We start from the raw sequence: 18,406 nt of genomic DNA on the forward strand, positions 1-18,406 counted from the left end.
TTCGAGAGATGATGAGGCAGGGCGGTGCCAGCTGTTGACTGTGGGTCAGTAAGTGTGCCAGTTGACGTTCATACGGTCCGTAGACATTTTCTGACTGCTATTCTAATATGAAAAGATCAAAGCCATTGGGGGCACATTATAGAAAGAAGAGAAAAGATGAGGAAGAAAGGAGAATAAAGTATAGTGGTATGTTTTTATGGATTGTTTTAAAAAGAGTCTGTCTCTGGTTTACGCTATTGGAAATGTAGCTCACTAACCTAGCTAACTAGCTAAGGTAGTAACAAGCTAACGTAGTACCAAAGACTAGCAGTACATACATAACATTTGCTCAGACAGTGAGCAAAGGGTGGATGTGGAAACTTAAAGGCCAGTTCAGGTCATAATTCAGGCTGTTTTTAGAATTTGGCAGAGAAATTTGCAGCAGTGAACTGATTAGTTGCAGACCGTTTGAGGCCCCTGGGGACCTGCCTTATTGCCAAGTCAAGTGCACTAGTGGTTTTAGAACGTTGGGAGTTCTTTTGCAAGTTGTATCTAATCTTGTTGCAAATCATTGATCTGAACTGGCCGTCAGATGTATCTTTGAAAGTTTGAACTTTAGAATGTATTATTTTGCAATCAAATACGACAGATGCTCTCAAGATATCCTATGACGATATCATTGATAGTTGTGCAGCAAGCAAATCGAGGCATGTCCTGTTTTAAGACAGAAACTGCCCTTCATCTGCTGTAATAGCACACAGAATACGATTTTGAGTGTCTTTTTTGTTTACCCAGTTAATGCACCTGTCGTTACATATATAAATATTAGTAAATATATATTTTTTTGTCTTTATTTATTTATATATTTTCTAACAGTACACTATGTTGATTCTCCTTTATTGTTAAAAGGTTTTGTACACCTGCTATCGCACTTAAAATTAAGAAGAGTTATTTCCCCTGAAGTTGGCTTTTTTGGGGGCAACATTTAGAGATCTCGCCTAGGGCGCCAGATTGCCCAGAAAAGCCTCTGCATCCAGGACACTTTCCTGTCTGCCTGGACCGTATCCTCCATCCTCATTGCCCATCCGTCCTGCTAAACATCCCGCACAACAACACTTATCGCATGACCATCCTACTCAACATCACTCGTCGCCCGTCCACCCTGCTCACCATCACGCTCAATGTCACTCAGCGCCCGTCTGTCCACTTAAACATCCACTCAAGTCAAAATTCGACTTAGAATATTAGTAAAAATATGTTACACTCTTGAGTGTTTTTTTCCTTTGGTATATCAGAGTTGATGTGACGAATAAGCGACTGAAAAATTTTTGTCTATTAAATAAATGTTGCGACTTTGGGCTACATTATGGTGCATTGCAAAACAATTACAAACGAGATTTATACATAGCCTACTGAAATTTAGTTACAAACGAGTTTCAGTAAATGATCTGTGCATATATCTTTCCGCAGAGCTGTCAAACGCTCCTATGACATATGACATAATTCACATGGTAGACATATTCATAGGCTTCAAAATCCCTTATTCAGATTGGAAACATTATTTTGGAATTACTATAAAAATTACTATAAAAATTGTGATCCGGCTCAAATTATTTCAATCGGGCAATTATGTAATAATTGTGACAGCCCTGGTGTATCCAATATATATATCTGCTCAGTTCGCAAAGATGGTGAAGAGTTCATTCTGCTGACTAATTTAAATTAAAAACATTTGTTGGATCATATAGTTTGTGTTTTATTGCTGTTTAAATGTAGGCTATTATATGGCTTTAAAACATATATGGTTCTTTATGGCCGGAATTTTAAAGGTCATATTGGCCTTTAAAAGTCTAGTGTAAACTAATATATAGGCTAACCATATTGGGCTGAACCGACATTTGAAAGCTATTTCAAATGTTTTTTAAGTAGGCTAGTCTATACTTCCGTGGCTTAGTTATGATGGATGACATTTAGCCTGACGTTTAAACTGATAGCTAAATTATTTGGTTTTGATGTAGAATGTAATAGCATAATTAGTGTAAAGTCTTCCAATATTGTAGCTTAGTTGGCAATGTCATCTCAGCCTAAGAAGAGCTAAGCCTAATGAAAAGGCAAGCGCAAACAGATAGATATCTTGTTTAAAATGTATCACCCACACTTCGCACTGCGAAGTATAACTGTATAGTCTTATGTACAGAAAAATGTGAAGGTGTTTGTCTATGAACTGACATGGTCACATTTATTAAAAAGGTAACTGGATGAAATCAAATTTTTGACATTAATATAGATTGCGCCTTATACTGGGACTGATGCATGGATATTATATAGTATTTAGAATTCAATTATTAAATAACAACAATCCCAGATAGCAATGAGCACTGGTAAAAGTACTCTAACCACTGGTAAAGTGAATAGGCTACAAAAACAGGGTGTCTTTGAGGGTCTCTCATGGGAGGTCATATAAAATATGTCTCAAGAGTTGCTTATTTTCATCTTCGAAACATCGCAAAAATTAGAAAATTGATGCAGAAAAATTAATGCAGAAAAATTAATCCATGCTTTCGTTACTTCTAGATTAGATTACTGCAATACTCTTCTCTCTGGTTATCCAGACAAATTAATAAATAAACTTCAATTAGTGCTGCACACGGCTGCTAGAATCCTAACTAGAACAAAACAGTTTGAACACATTACTCCTGTCCTGGCGTCCTTACATTGGCTGCCTGTTAGGGTTAGGGCTGATTTTAAGGTTTGCTCTTAACCTATAAATCAATACATGGACTTGCTCCTACTTACCTGGCTGAAATGATCCAGCCATACATACCTACACGTAACCTTAGATCGCAAGATGCAGGCCTTTTAATTGTACCTAGAACTTCTAAACAAACAGTTGGCGGCAGGGCCTTTTCTCATAGAGCTCCACTCCTGTGGAATGATCTGCCAATTAAGGTTAGAAATGCAAACTCAGTGCAAACTTTCAAGTGTCTACTAAAAACTCATCTCTACAGCACAGTTTATAATTAGGTGTAGCCTGGCCCGGGGGTGTGAAGGTGACCAGTAGGCTTGATACTGTCCACCCTTGCTGTCTTGCCAGGTGGGCTCTCGTCGCCACTGGGATGCCCTCCCTCCAATGCCTTTCGGGGGAAGAGTCACTGGCTTGTTGTTGACTCTCTGTTGCGCACTTGTGCAATTGGGCTGTACGCCGCTAGCAATACTCGGCCCTCATTCAGGGGGGTTGCGGTTGGTGGGTGTCCCTTTGGTTGATGCCTGGCAATGTGGTTGGATTGATTTCCTGCCTGTTGGGCCCTGTCCGGGGCCTCCCCCGGGTAGGGCCACAGTGTCACCGGACCCCCCCCGTCTCAGTTCCAAGGTGTTACGCTGCTATATTCTTGTGCTGGGGGGTATGAGGGATGTACTACTAACTTTTCTCAGTTTCCTCCAGTTTTAAATTTTAGAAGGAGATGAGGTCCTGGTCCACACCTGCGGATTACCTGGTTTGGGGGCCCCGTTGCTGTCCCTGTCCTTGTCCACCTTGTCGTACTTCTGACCTAGTCTAAAATCAAATACATTTCTCTGGGCTAAATCCAGAGTCTATTTATTATTCCAATTGGACTCTTAATATCTCACCCGGCACAGCCAGAAGAGGTCACCCCTCTGAGCCTGGGTCCTCTCTAGGTTTCTTCCTAAAATTCGACCTTAGGGAGTTTTTCCTAGCCACTGAAATTCAACACTACTGTTGTTTGCTCCTTGGGGTTTAAGGTCGGGTGTCTCTGTAAAGCACTTTGTGACAACTGCTGTTGTAAAAAGGGCTTTATAAATACATTTGATTGATTGATTGATTGAGGTCTGATGGGGATAACGTTTTGATTTCAACCCCAGTGCATAGGTCCAAAACGAGGGGTTTGGAGAAAATACGATTGCTTAAATTACGAGTCTGGTCCTATGCACTGGCACTGAATTAAACCAATTTCAATGCAAGGACTCCTGGCAACGACCCGCAAAGATGTGCCGTTTTAGTAGTCTATTCAAATGACATTTCTTTCCGAAACTCCTCTCTGTTTTTCTGCTGCTCTGGGCTTGATTGCTACACCTGACTGGCCTCATTAGCTTAAGGACAAGGAAATACAGAATTTTAATAAATACAGAAATGAAAGAATACAGAAATAAATAAAAGAATACATAAATACAGAAGTAAATATATACACAAATATAAGATTATGGAAATTAATTTAAAAAAGAATCAGAAATGATGATCAAGGAATTAAATAAATGGGGAAATTATATTAATACATTTATTGTAGTTTTATGTATAAATATATTTATATTTATCTATTCATTTATTTCTGTTTATTTTGGCAGGTTTGGCCCTCCATATAGTAGAGCTGCAGGCAAATGAATCATTACAAGGTGAATTAAGATCAGGTGTTACCCATTTTTGAAGCCTTGTGTCAGATACAGAATGTCCACTTCTCAAGTAGTGCATGCAAAAGGTGACAATTTTTCATCAGCACTTATTCATTTGAAGCAACATTTTCAACAATGAACATTGTGAAACAAAAGCAGAGAAACAGACTGACCAATGCACACCTAAATTGCCTCACAAGGATAGCAACAACAGGCTAAATAAAAAATAATAATCAAGGAGCAGAAGGGACATTTTCGCACATCCAACTACTGAGATAAATGTTAATATGGTTCTTATACATGTGATGTAGACTATTTGATGTGTGTATGTATGATGGTGATGTGCTTTACATCAAATCTGTTGCCTGTGCTCTATTGCTCTGTATTTGCTCTCAGTTGATAATTGAAAATATTGGAAGAAAACGTAAACAACAAATTAAAGATCTGTGCTGCCCACTAAATGATAGTCTCTACCAAAGCGGTCCACTTACAAAAAATAGTGAGTAACACTGCTGTATACAGTTTTCCAGTCAATGTCACACTTGTCAGTTAGGGGTCCATGCACACTTTGGAAAGAATGTAGGGAGTGGTGCCAGTGCAACCAGTCTGACATTAATGAAGTCACTTGTTTTCTATTGAAATATACAAACGGGTGACAAAGGAAATACCTGAATAAATGAGCAGAGGAACACAACCAATGCAGATGGTTCCAAACAGGTGTACTGCATGATAAGATTAAACAATTAACATCCTATCATACTCTATGGAATGTATAAAAATGCTGAGCAGGCCCAGTTGATCTAGACGCAAGGATCTAAGTGACTTTGAAAGAGGGTTATTATTGGGGCCTGGATGGCACAATGTCTTGATGAGTATGAAAATGATGTGAATCATGTGTTATGGCTTTCGCATTTACCAGATCTCAACCCAATTGAACACCTATGGGAGGTTTTGGACAGTAAATGAGGGAATATCTGTTGTGTTCAATCCCTCTAGTAGAGTACCAGAGACAATGCCAAGGTGCATTGACGCTGTTCTGGCGGCTATAAGTACCGTCACAAGAGGTTTTTCTGTGTCTCCTAGTACATTCTCAAGAGGATGGAGGAGATACCAGGATGTTTGACGAGGGGGAGCTGGACAGGGCCATAGAGTGCGAGGAACAACCGGGGGAGCACTGTCAGAGCCCTACAAAATGACTTCCAGCGGGTTACTGGTGTGCATGTTTCTTACCAAATTGTCAGAAACAGACTCCATGAGTGTGGCATCCTCAAATGGGACCTTTGTTCATAGCCCAGCACCATGCAGCTTGGTTGGCATTCGCCAGAGAACACCAGAATCAGCAGGTCCGCCATTGGCTCCCCGTTCTGTTCACAGAGCAGGTTCACACTGAGCACGTGACAGACGTGATAGAGTCTGGAGACGGCATGGGGAAAGCTATGCTGCCTGCAACATCATCCAGCATGACCGGTTTGGCGGTGAGTCATTGATGGTCTCGGGAGGGATATCCTTGGAGGTTTGCATAGAACTCCATGTGCTAGCCAACGGTACCCTGATTGCTGTTAGGTACTTGGATGAACTCTTCAGACCCATCGTCAGACCTTACGCTAGTGCAGTGTGCCCTGGGTTCCTCCTGGTGCAGGACAATTCTTAGCTTCATGTGGTCAGAGTGTGTAGTCAGTTTCTGGATGTCATTGATGCCTTTGACTGGACCTCATCTTTCCCTGACCTGAATCCATTTGACAACCTCTGGAAAGTTATGTATTGGTGTGTCCGACACCACCAGGTGGCACCACAGACTGTCCAGGAGCTCCCTGATGCCCTAATCCAGGTCTAGGAGGGGATCCCCCAGGACACCATCCACTGTCTCATCAGGAGCCTATCCAGGCATTTTCGGGTGTGCATACAGGCACGTGGTGGCCATATACACTCCTGAGGCACATTGAGTTGCCGTGATGAAATTTGCACAAGTTGGAACAGTCTGTGATTTAAATTATCTAACTCAGATTTTTGGTGCAAGTTTAAATTCAGCCTGTTCCAACTTGTGCAAATTGGTTTGTGATTTTTGTTTCCATTTACCGTTGTAACATTTTGTTCTTAAAAAATTACACAATGTGCAGTCAAGTATGTGATCTTTAATGTATGTCGTTGATTGAGACCCAATCTGTGATTTAAGTGTTCCCATAATGTTTTTGAGCAATTTATTGTGTATATTATGTACTGTACCATTCAAAAGTTTGAGGACGTGTACTCTTTCAAGGGTGTTTCTTTATTTGTGCTGTTTTCCACATTGTAAAATAAAAGTGAAGGCATCAGTTCTATGGGATAACATATGGAATCATATAGTAAATTTATAGTAAACACCCTTGGCATTCTCTCAACAAGCTCCTAGAGGTAGTCACCGGGAAGGCTTTTCCAACAGTCTTGAAGAAGTTTCCACAAGTTTTCCATGTGGTGGCTGCTTTTTCTTCACTCTGTGGTCTAACTCATCCCAAACCATCTCCATTGGGTGGAGGTTGGGTGACTGAGGAGTAATCTGATCAGGTCATCTGATGCAGCTCTTTATCACTCTCCTTCTTGGTCAAATAGCCCTTGATGGTTGTCCTGTTGAAAAGCAAATGATATTCCCACTAAGTTCAAACCAGATGGGATGGCCTATCGCCGCATGATGCTCTGGTAGACATATTGGTTGAGTGCGCCTTGAATTCAACATAAATCACAGACAGTGTCACCGGTAAAGCGCCATTACACCACCTCCTCCATGGTTCATGATGTGAACCTCACATACAGAGGTCATCTGTTCATGGAGACACTTGTTGTCTATGACGTTGTTTTTCTGAATACTCCTCTGTGTTTCTGCTGCTCTGGGCTTGATTGCTACATCTGACTGTTAGTACCGCCCCCTCATTAGCTTAAGGAAAGGAAATACAGAAATAAAACAAACCGTATGGAAATAATGAAATACAGAAATAAAAGAATAGGGAAATTAATACAAATAGAAATAAAAGAATGCAGAATTAAATACAGAAGTAAATATTTACAGAAAACCATCACACCACTTCCTCCATGTTTCACCATGTGAACCACACATGCAGAGGTCATCCGTTCACCCAGTCCACGTCTTACAAAGACATGGGGGTTGGAACCAAACATCTCACATTTGGAGGCCAAAGTGCAGTTTTCCACCGGTCTAATATACATTTCTCGTGTTGGCCCAAACATACCCCTTCTTATTGTTGTCCTTCAGTAGTGGTTTCCTTCCAGCGATCTGAGTATAAAGACCTAATTCACACAGTCTCAGTTGATGTTGAGATTTGTCAATTACTTGAAATCTGTGAAACATTTATTTGGCCTGCAATTGGAAGTGCAGTTAATTGACGATTTCTGAGGATGGTAACTCTAATGTATTTATTCTCTGTAGCAGAGGTAACTCTGGGTCTCCCTTTCCTGTTCTGAGAGACAGTTTCTTCATAGGACTTCATGATTTTTGCAACTGCACTTGAATAAACGTTAAAAGTTCTTGACATTTTCCCGAATTGGCTGACCTTCATTTTATTCACTGACTTTGTGATCAGTTACATTAATAAGAACGCTCTTTCCCTGTAGCCCAGAGCGGATGGAGAGACACTTCTCACTGAAGTGTTTACGAGATCCAACCTGATTGAGAGCGATTACTTTGGCTTAGAGTTCCAGAACACACAAATGAACTGGGTAGGTACTCTTATTAGTTGAGCATATTGAAATTCATTGGGCAATGGCCAATTTGATTATGCATAAAAGAATGATGGAAAGCAAATGTGCAACAAAATGTATCAGAAAGTGTAATGTGTATTCAGAATGTCTTGTGCATGGCTTATAGAATAAAAACTACCACCCTGGACTTTGAATGCATATATCTGTAGAATTCCTTTTCTGTGCATGTAACAGATGATTTTCACTCAAATGCAACAGATCATTTACACTCATGTATTCACTATGCTTCTTAGGTTTGGCTGGAACCCACAAAATTAATAGTGAAACAAGTGAGACGTAAGTTTACAGAATATAATTTCTACTCCAACTGTATTCCTGCATTTTAAGGGATTATTGCTTATGTGAGTATTTATTTGTTTCAGGACCCAAGAATACACTCTTCAGGCTGTCAGTGAAGTTCTTTCCCCCAGACCCTGGTCAACTACAGGAGGAGCACACTAGGTCTTTGTTCGTTCTGGTTATATCCCAAATGGAACCCTATTCCCTTATTAGTGCACCAGGACCCAGGTGTCTGGTAAAAGTAGTGTGCTTTTTGTGAACTAGGCTTCCATGTGGGTCACATTGTGTGTCTTGCTAATCAATAGTATATTCTCATATTTGTCCTATCAGGGTCATGCTTTGCATATTCATAATATGTATGAAACAATATTCTTTGTTTCTCCACATGTCCCTTCTCAGCCATGCTACACTAGACCTGGCAAACTTACCTTGAAACCATGTGATTAAGAAATTTGGAAAATCAGTGACGCCTCGCAACATGTTAACCCAACTAAATGCCTTGCTTGGGCAGGGCTCCTAATGGTGCCCATAAGTGTATGATGGGCACCATGATACCTAATGATGGTGCCCATCATTAGGTATGAAAGGGAATGATTTTGATGACATGCGGCACATGCGTAGCATAGTTTATGATTTTTAGGGACCGGATTTGGCTCGATAGTGCTACTTCTAAACCACTGAAAATATGGAGTTCCTATCTAACTATAAAAGAAATGGATATTATGTGGATAGAATTGATAAACACAACACCAAGTGTTCTAAAGGTGTATTAGGGGACTAATAGAAATGTCATAGAGCTTCATTCCAAGCACTGGCTGTTTGTTTTGACCTTTTTCGTTTCTCCAGGTACCTGTTTTCCCTGCAGATGAAGAGGGACCTGATAGAAGGCAGGTTGGCCTGCACAGAAAACACTGCTACTCTGCTGGCCTCACATCTTGTGCAGTGTATGTACACTTCAAATAAAGTATTTGCCAAATGCACAAATATACACAATCAGCCCAATTTTCCAGTTTTTGTTTAAATTTAGCAGTTCAAGTATATTGAATTACCTGAAATGGTACAAAGGTTAGCGGTGCAGTCTTCAGTAGTCCACTGGTGGTACCATGAGGCACCAAAGTGGACTACTGAAGACTGCACCGTTACTGTTGCATCCCTACTACTTTGAGTAACAAATTATTTTCTTTTAACAAAAATATGAAATTTTGAATCCAGCCCTCAATTGTTTATCCAGTTTAATATTAAACTGGTTTTGTTTTATTCTTTAATTTTAGAGTACATTAAGATTTTCTGTAAAAACTGGAACAATGTTGGTGTTCTAAAACTTAAAGCTCAAGTATTGTTGTATGTCATTTGCCCAGACATTTATCATTTTTATCGCAAAATATGCCATCCACTTGGGGCAGCACTGCTTCACTGAATATCATGTGTATATCTTTAGCTGAAAGACAAACACTTACCTAAGCTAATTTCTTGGGATTTGCATGTACTTCAGACATTATTTATGCTTAATATCTTGGTAAGTCAAGGCTTTAATAAACACCATGTGCTTTATGAGGATAATTATTTTGAAACTTCTGGTTGGTTAGTGATAGGGATGCACCGATACCAGTATATCATAGAAATATGCTGATACCACGCGCCGATACCTCATCATGGAAACATTAAGTGAAACTTGATGGTTGTGTTGCCTTTGGGCACATAAGTATAGAATATAGAACTAAGGTTGGTAGAGCGGGAAGACCGATGTCAGCAACGACACAAGTAAAGCAGAGTGCAAGCTATGCTCTTCTAAATTGTCAAGAGGAGGAAAGGAAAACACCAATTTAACACAAGCAATTTGATGAAACTTTGGACACAACACCGCGCAGAGTTCAAGGAGTATGCAGATGCTAGCAGCACAGAACCACAATAATAGCTGTCTTTGCAGCAAACATTCGTGAAGCTAAATAAAATGTCCAGAGAGAAAAAAAAATCTGCGGGCAGAAAAAATGAAAGAGCAGAGGCTCTTGCTGAGTTCATTGCACTTGACCACCAGTCATTGTCGGTTGTTGATAATGTGGGATTTTTGTGGTAATATACATTTTTATGGGGGAATACTGCCCTGTTAAAGCTGCACTAGTTAGGATTTTGTCTGTATAAAAACTCTGACAGCATTTTGCAATAACTCACCGGTCAGAAAGCGTTTCCTCAACAAAGCCAGAGTTCAGAATAATAATATGAAAAACAGAATTAACAGTTCCATAAATAATAGCGCTACCTCAGAGTTCAACGTTATGCTTAGCCTTGCTAATTTTAGCTTTGTGTTCCTGGTTGCTAGCTATAAAGAGCTAGTTTGTCTTTTGCAGTGTTCTTAGTGTATGCTGTAGTAGACGAAGGTGGAATTGGCAGTGTGTCATCTTGGTCTGTAGCTGCTCCCAATTGCAAACTAATGCTATATATCTATATATCTATATATATATATATATATATATATATATATATATATATATATATATATATATATATATATATATATATATATATATATATATATATATATATATATAAATATATATAAATATAACAAATCTCAATTCGCATACTACAAATACAGTGGGGAGAACAAGTATTTGATACACTGCAGATTTTGCAGGTTTTCCTACTTACAAAGCATGTAGAGGTCTGTCATTTTTTATCATAGGTACACCTCAACTGTGAGAGACAGATTCTGAAACAAAAATCCATAAAATCACATTGTATGATTTTTAAATAATTAATTTGCATTTTATTGCATGACATAAGTATTTGATCACCTACCAACCAGTAAGTATTCCGGCTCTCACAGACCTGTTAGTTTTTCTTTAAGAAGCCCTCCTGTTCTCCACTCATTACGTGTATTAACTGCTCCTCTTTGAACTTGTTACCTGTATAAAAGACACCTGTCCACACACTCAATCAAGCAGACTCCAACCTCTCCACAATGGCCAGGACCAGAGAGCTGTATAAGGACATCAGGGATAAAATAGTAGACCTGCACAAGGCTGGGATGGGCTACAGGACAATAGGCAAGCAGCTTGGAAAGAAGGCAACAACTGTTGGCGCAGTTATTAGAAAATGGAAGTTCAAGATGACGGTCAATCTCCCTCGGTCTGGGGCTTCATGCAAAATCTCACCTCTTGGGGCATCAATGATCATGAGGAAGGTGAGGGATAAGCCAAGAACTGCACGGCAGGATGTGGTCATTGATCTGAAGAGAGCTGGGACCACAGTCTCAAAGAAAACCATTAGTAACACACCACGCCGTATGACGTTTACTTCCACCACGAATTGGGCCTATGAACTCTATGGCTTTTTACACTGGCAGTTTTAATAGCTTATTAGCCTGAAATTGGCCTACTACTATCTTACTACTTGGAAAAGTTATAAGAATGACTTTTCAGCAATTTCTAGCGATACTGAAGGTAAAGGTTACACTGACAAAGCTATTTAATTTCATGGCACAATAATGTAATTCTTTCCCATCGAGGCATGGACTTCTTTAAGTTGCGAGGTGGGGCCTCCATGGATCGGCCCTGTTTGTCCAGCACGTCCCATAGATGCTCTATTGGATTGAGATCTGGGGAATTTTGGAGGGCAAGTCAACACCCTGAACTCGTTGTGTTCCTTAAACCATTCCCGAACCATTTTTGCTTTGTGGCAGGGCGTGTCATCCTGCTGAAAGAGGCCAATGCCATCAGGGAATACCAATGCCATCAGGGAATACCATTGCCATGAAAGGGTGCACATGGTCTACAACAATGCTCAGTTAGGTGGTACGTGTCAAAGTAAAATCTACATGAATGGCAGGACCCAGGTTTTCCCAGAAGAACGCATCACACCACCTCTGCTGTCTTGCCCTCTTCCCATAGTGTATCCTGGGCCATGTGTTCTCCAGATAAGCGATACACATGCACCCGGCCATCCATGTGATGTTAAAGAAAATGTGAATCATCAGACCAGACCGCTTTCTTCCATTGCTCCGTGGTCCAGTTCTGATGCTCACATGCCCATTGTAGGCACTTTCAGCAGGGAACAGGGGTCCTAAAGACAAAATGAATGGAGGTCAATGGGGCCTTACCCTGAATTTTGTGCGGCAGTGATGGATGTTGGACACACACACAAAGTTTAATTTACTTTATTGTTAAACAGGAGGAGATACTGACACACTTAAAAGAACAAACCCTTTCTAGTGGCTTCCAGTCTTCTTATGCTTGTTGGATGGTTCGCCCTCAGACTGTGTTAGTATCCTCCTCTGACTCCTCATCACTCTCCGACTCCAAGCTGGACATGGCCGTTATCTCCTCCAGCTCCTTTTCACAGCGGGACTTCTTTGCTGCTGCGGCAGCTTGACGCTCCTCTCGCCGCTTCACCTTGAGCTGCAGCTTTTTGTCCAATACACCAAATGTGGCCACACTGTCAGTCTTCATGCTGGCCAAGAAAGCTAAGTCTTCTGGGTTATCAATTAGCTTTTCAACATTTGGAGGCCACAGCGGAAATTTGGCATCAAGTCTGCACTCATTTTCTCCAATTGTTTTGTTGTAGTCTCACCGGAGCGCTTGGCCTGGGAGACTTTCCACAGCTTGTTGTTAGCATTGACTAAGTCTACCACCTTGGGGCACGCATGCTTTTCACCCACAATTGGGATGTTGGCTTTCTTGTAAAATGGCCACACCTGCTCCAGGACCCTTGGCTGCCTCGAAATGCGACAACACTCCATTTACACCAGGTTTCTTGGCAAGCATGCAGCATAAGATCTGACAACCAGTTTGCAGTTTGGGGCCGGTGATGATGGCATCCTCACTGGTGATGCTGGGACCCAGACCAAAGACCAGGCTGCGACTGCTAGTCTGGCAGGGACCAGTTGGTGAGGGCAGCATCTTAGGAGAGCTGGATCCTGGGTTGGGTTGTGTTGTGCAGTGCCTGAGAATGAAAAGGATTCAAGGATAGTGTTTAAAATCATATCTTACCATACTTAATATCACTCAATTATGATAAAACATTCTTGCATAAGCATCCAATTTTAGCTGTACATAGTCTAACTTCATCATAACGTACCGTTACATCACTACCAGAGTAGCTAGCTGTGCTTGCAAATATACTTGTATTTAAAATGTAAATTTACTATGACAACTACAATGCTACTCTCAATAAACATGAAACATCTATACTCTGAATATGACATTGTCCACTCTAGAATACTGTTGATGTTAAGCTTAATAGCTTAGCTAACATAGATAGCCAACTGTGGTTAGCAAACTGTTGCTTGCTAACGTTAGCTAGATGTAATGAGCACCAAATACCTATAAATATGACTTAAATGACTTATGATAAAAAGTATACAGAGACGCAACTACAGATATGATAGAAAAGTGTAATAATACATACCCAACACAGAAAGATCACCTCAAACATAAAGATCACCTCAGTTTTCTTGAGCAGTAGTATTGTTTACCTCCGATCTCCATGGCGACCATTGAGCACTGTTAACCACTTTATCCAACAAAAACAGATGTGTAGTGACACCGCTTTTCCTTCCTGGAACCAGTTTTGTATAGGTACTGACCACTGCAGTACGGGAACACCCTACAAGGGCTGCAGTTTTGGAGTCATCTAGCCATCACAAGTTGGCCCTTGTCAAAGTCTCAAATCCTTTTGCTTGCCAATTTTTCCTGCTTCTAACACATCAACTTTGAGGACTAAATGTTCGCTTGCTGCCTAATATATCTCACCCACTCAGTGTTATTCACTTCATCTGTCAGTGGTCATAATGTTATGGCTGATTGGTGTACACATAGGTCTGAAAAGGGTAGATACATTTTGAGTCAGTTTGAAATTACTGATGAGACTACTTTTTGTATAGCAAGTGACATTTTGTCATGGAAGTTACCCAACGAGAATGAAGCTAGCTAACTAGATTGTTCATTTAAATAGAGTACCATTGACCAAGCACACATTTGTTGAGCAAAGGAAGAAAAGACGAACTATGCTGTCCTCCTGCAGCAGATGTCAAAAGATTCTAGGGCTGTTTAGAATCTATTAAAAGGGCAGTACACCCCTAAGTGAAAATTTCCAAATTGGGCCCAATTAGCCATTTTCCCACCCCGGTCTCATGTGTCTCATTAGTGTTACAAGGTCTCAGGTGTGAATGGGGTGCAGTTGTATTAAATTTGGTGTTATCGCTCTCATACTCCCTCATACTGGTCACTGGAAGTTCAACATGGCACCTCATGGCAGATCCTCTCTAGAGGATCTGAACAAGATAATTGTTGTTCTACATAAAGATGGCCTAGGCTATATGAAGATTGCCAAGACCCTGAAACTGAGCAGCAGCATGGTGGCCAAGACCATACAGCGGTTTAACGGGACAGGTTCCACTCAGAACAGGCTTCGCCATGGTCGACCAAAGAAGTTGAGTGCACATGCACAGCGTCATATCCAGAGATTTTCTTTGGGAAATTGACGTATGAGTGCTGCCAGCATTGCTGCAGAGGTTGAAGGGGTGGGGGGTCGGCCTGTCAGTGCTCAGACACTACGCCGCACACTGCATCAAATTGGTCTGCATGGCTGTCGTCCCAGAAGGAAGCCTCTTCTTAAGATGATGCACAAGAAAGTCCACAAACAGTTTGCTGAAGTCAAGCAGGCTAAGGACATGGATTACTGGAACCATGTCCTGTGGTCTGAGGAGACCAAGATAAACGTATTTGGTTCAGATGGTGTCAAGCGTGTGTGGCAGCCGCCAGGTGAGGAGTATAAAGACAAGTGTGTCTTGCCTACAGTCAAGCATAGTGGTGGGAGTATCTTGGTCTGGGGCTGCATGAGTGCTGCCAGCACTGGGGAGCTACAGTACTGTGACATACTGTAGAGCATGATCCCCTCCCTTTGGAGACTGGGCCGCAGGGCAGTATTCCAACATGATGATAACCCAAAACACACCTCCAAGACGACCACTGCCTTGCTAAAGAAGCTAAGGGTAAAGGTGATGGACTGGCCAAGAATGTCTCCAGACCTAAACCCTATTGAGCATCTGTGGGGCATCCTCAAACGTAAGGTGGAGGAGTGCAAGGTCTCTAACATACACCAGCTCCATGATGTCGTCATGGAGGAGTGGGCAGGACTCCATTGGCAACCTGTGAAGCGCTGGTGAACCCCATGCCCAAGAGGGTTTAGGCAGTGCTAGAAAATAATCGTGACCACACAAAATATTGACACTTTGGGCCCATTTTGGACATTTTCACTTAGGGATGTACTCTCTTTTCTTGCCAGCGGTTTAGACATTAATGTAAATTACATTGTTATACAAGCTGTACACTTGCTACTTTACATTGTAGCAAAGTGTCATTTCTTAAGTGTTGTCACATGAAAAGATATAATCAAATATTTGCACAAATGTGAGGAGTGTACTCACTTTTGTGAGATACTGTTTATTTGAACCAAAAATGGTTTCCTGGTGTTCCTGGGGAGTGAGTTTAGGGGTGTGTGCGTGTATGTTTGTATTTGAGAAAAAACTGTTGGTGTATGTGTGTGTATGAGAGAGGGTGTATGTATGGGAGGGAGTATGGTGCGTGAGAGGGGGAGTGAGGCATGAGGGTGTGTCAAGTTATCTAAAAAAAAACATTCTTACCAGAATGGCAGAGTTTTTTCCTGGCAAATCACAGGCAAGCCTTTGGATATTTGAAAATCTGAGTTTATTCATAGTCACCTATTCTGTTGTACAGTACACATTTTGTAGTAATGTTTGTTGTAATGTGTAGGTGGGTTTTTCTGTCAGTTTACCAGATTTGCTCAGCAAAAATCTCACCTTTTCAAGCCCTGTACAGTTTGCATCCCTGATGACTGATTATATAAGATTTTAATGCCACTCAGAATTACTACTTTGGTACTCTCTGTACCCATATTGTTCACAAGAAAGGGATCATTAATAATGTTATTTGTCATGCATGTAATTCTATGGTGTGTCCCGTCTCTTTTCCGCAGCTGAAATAGGTGACTATGATGACGTGGCAGACAGGGATTTCCTTAAGCTGAACAAACTGCTTCCCAATCAGGAGAGGGTACAGGAGAGGATCATGGAACTGCACCGAAGACACCTGTGAGTTGGAAACACCCGGTCTTCCTTTCGTCTTCGTCTAGTACAGTTACCCTAATTACACCCCTGTACTTGCTGATCTTATTGGGCTGTTTAAGAGAACTTAATGTTTCTTGGAATTACATTGATTATAGGAGTAAGAAACAGAACTGAGACCTTGCTACATTTCAAGAACTATGTGGTGAATGTTAATTTCCTTTTATACTATCACCACATTGCCCTGACTACTTGGATGTTTTTCGTGTTCATTTGTATGGTTTTAACATGATTTTGACTTCATTGGCCCACACTTTTGCAAAACACAATGATCCGTGCAATTAATTAAGTTTGTTATTAAAGTAGTGGTATTGCAATTAAAATAATTAATCATGATTAGTCGCATAATTTTCTGTAGTTAATCGTGATTAATTGTAATTTTAGAATGTATAAAAATCTTGCCCTCAGTACAGACTTCGACCATTGACACCTTGCACAAGGAGGGTAAGACACAAAAGGTAATTGCGAAAGAGGCTGGCTGTTCACAGAGCTCTGTGTCCAAGCACATTAATAGAGAGGCGAAGGTAAGGAAAAGATGTGGTAGAAAAAAGTGTACAAGCAATAGGGATAACCGCAACCTGGAGAGGATTGTGAAACAAAAATCAGTGTGTTATGTTAAAGACAATGTGTTTTATTGCAAACTATGGACAGTACTTGACTTAAATAAATGCAAGTTGTCATAGCCCTTACCGTAATTCCCCGTTTATAACCTGCGCTGTGTATAAGCCACACCAATTTATTTTATAGTTTTGTGTGTATACAAACTGGAGTATTAACCGCACCCATATATAAACCATATTTGCCCAGAGAGTTTACATTTCGCAAAACCCCTCCCCCAAATGGTCCTTTTCCAATCCTACCTTAGCAACTGGTCACTACTTGAAGAAGGTCCGTCAAGCTTTCGTTGTTAAGGCTGAAAATGGTGTGCCTTCGCTATGGCACCTGCTGCAAATGTGACAACAGGTACCCGAAAAGTTTAGAAGGGGAGTAATTTACTAGGGATGTGCATAACAAATATTTTCGTTATTGATAATTCCTCAGCTTTTGTCATCGAATAGTACAATAGTCGACCTCACCCACTCGTGCCAAAACGAGGTTCTAAATGAAATAAAATGAATGTAATATGTAATGAAATAATTCAACATTTTGCTTAAAAAACGTAGTTAACAACCTCAATAATGTTTTAGTATAAACAATTTGGCTAGATTTCAAATTATTGTTAGCTTTTCCATTCATTACAATTGCAAATAAACTATAAATGTGAACTAAAAACATGCGTTGTCTCCCATGAATTAGCGCAGATATTAATTTATTGCCTAACATTAGCTAACATCTTTGTAAGTGTTTTCTGGCTGAAACAGCAACATACCAAATGTATTAGACCATCTAGCCAGCATTTTCTTTTATATACAGTTCTTTAAAAGTATACTTTCCAAACTAAACTACATTTAATATATAGAATAACAAAGTCTGAATTAAATCAAACAAACCTACCAATGTGTTCTTGGAAGGAAGATTAATTAGGAATAAATTATATAAAATATATATGAACCAAAACCAAACATAATCTGGCTAGCGTATACAGGATCTTAGCAAAAATGTTAAGAATCATTAGGCCTATCCATATTGTTATGATCATTTCCAGGATGCACAAGTAAGCTTTCACTAGCGGTGATAATTTCCTATACTTGGCCGTTAGCCAGATTTGTTTAGCCTATAAGAAATAACTCTGTACCGCAAAGTGAGTCAATTGTTAGTACAGATTTATTTTACTTTTGATTAACTTGTCGATATATACCATCCTTGTCGAAATGTCGACACTTCGACTATTTGTTCTCACCCCTAGCATTTACA

At 40.4% G+C, this 18,406-nt stretch overlaps 1 protein-coding gene across 13 annotated transcripts in view; it reads left to right on the forward strand.

The window, feature by feature from the left end:
• Positions 1–18,406, forward strand: part of farp2 (FERM, RhoGEF and pleckstrin domain protein 2) — a 178,736-nt gene that overhangs the window by 38,707 nt on the left and 121,623 nt on the right. For all 13 annotated transcript variants that reach the window (XM_020044319.2, XM_013132847.3, XM_013132850.3 and 10 more), the window contains 5 exons: positions 7,987–8,091; positions 8,367–8,409; positions 8,496–8,574; positions 9,259–9,356; positions 16,405–16,519. In XM_020044319.2, the coding sequence (XP_019899878.1) occupies positions 7,987–8,091; positions 8,367–8,409; positions 8,496–8,574; positions 9,259–9,356; positions 16,405–16,519 (440 nt within the window). The remainder of the gene's footprint in view (positions 1–7,986; positions 8,092–8,366; positions 8,410–8,495; positions 8,575–9,258; positions 9,357–16,404; positions 16,520–18,406) is intronic.

The sequence above is a fragment of the Esox lucius genome, chromosome 8, assembly GCF_011004845.1.
Source record: "Esox lucius isolate fEsoLuc1 chromosome 8, fEsoLuc1.pri, whole genome shotgun sequence".
In the NCBI taxonomy this organism is placed as follows: domain Eukaryota; kingdom Metazoa; phylum Chordata; class Actinopteri; order Esociformes; family Esocidae; genus Esox; species Esox lucius.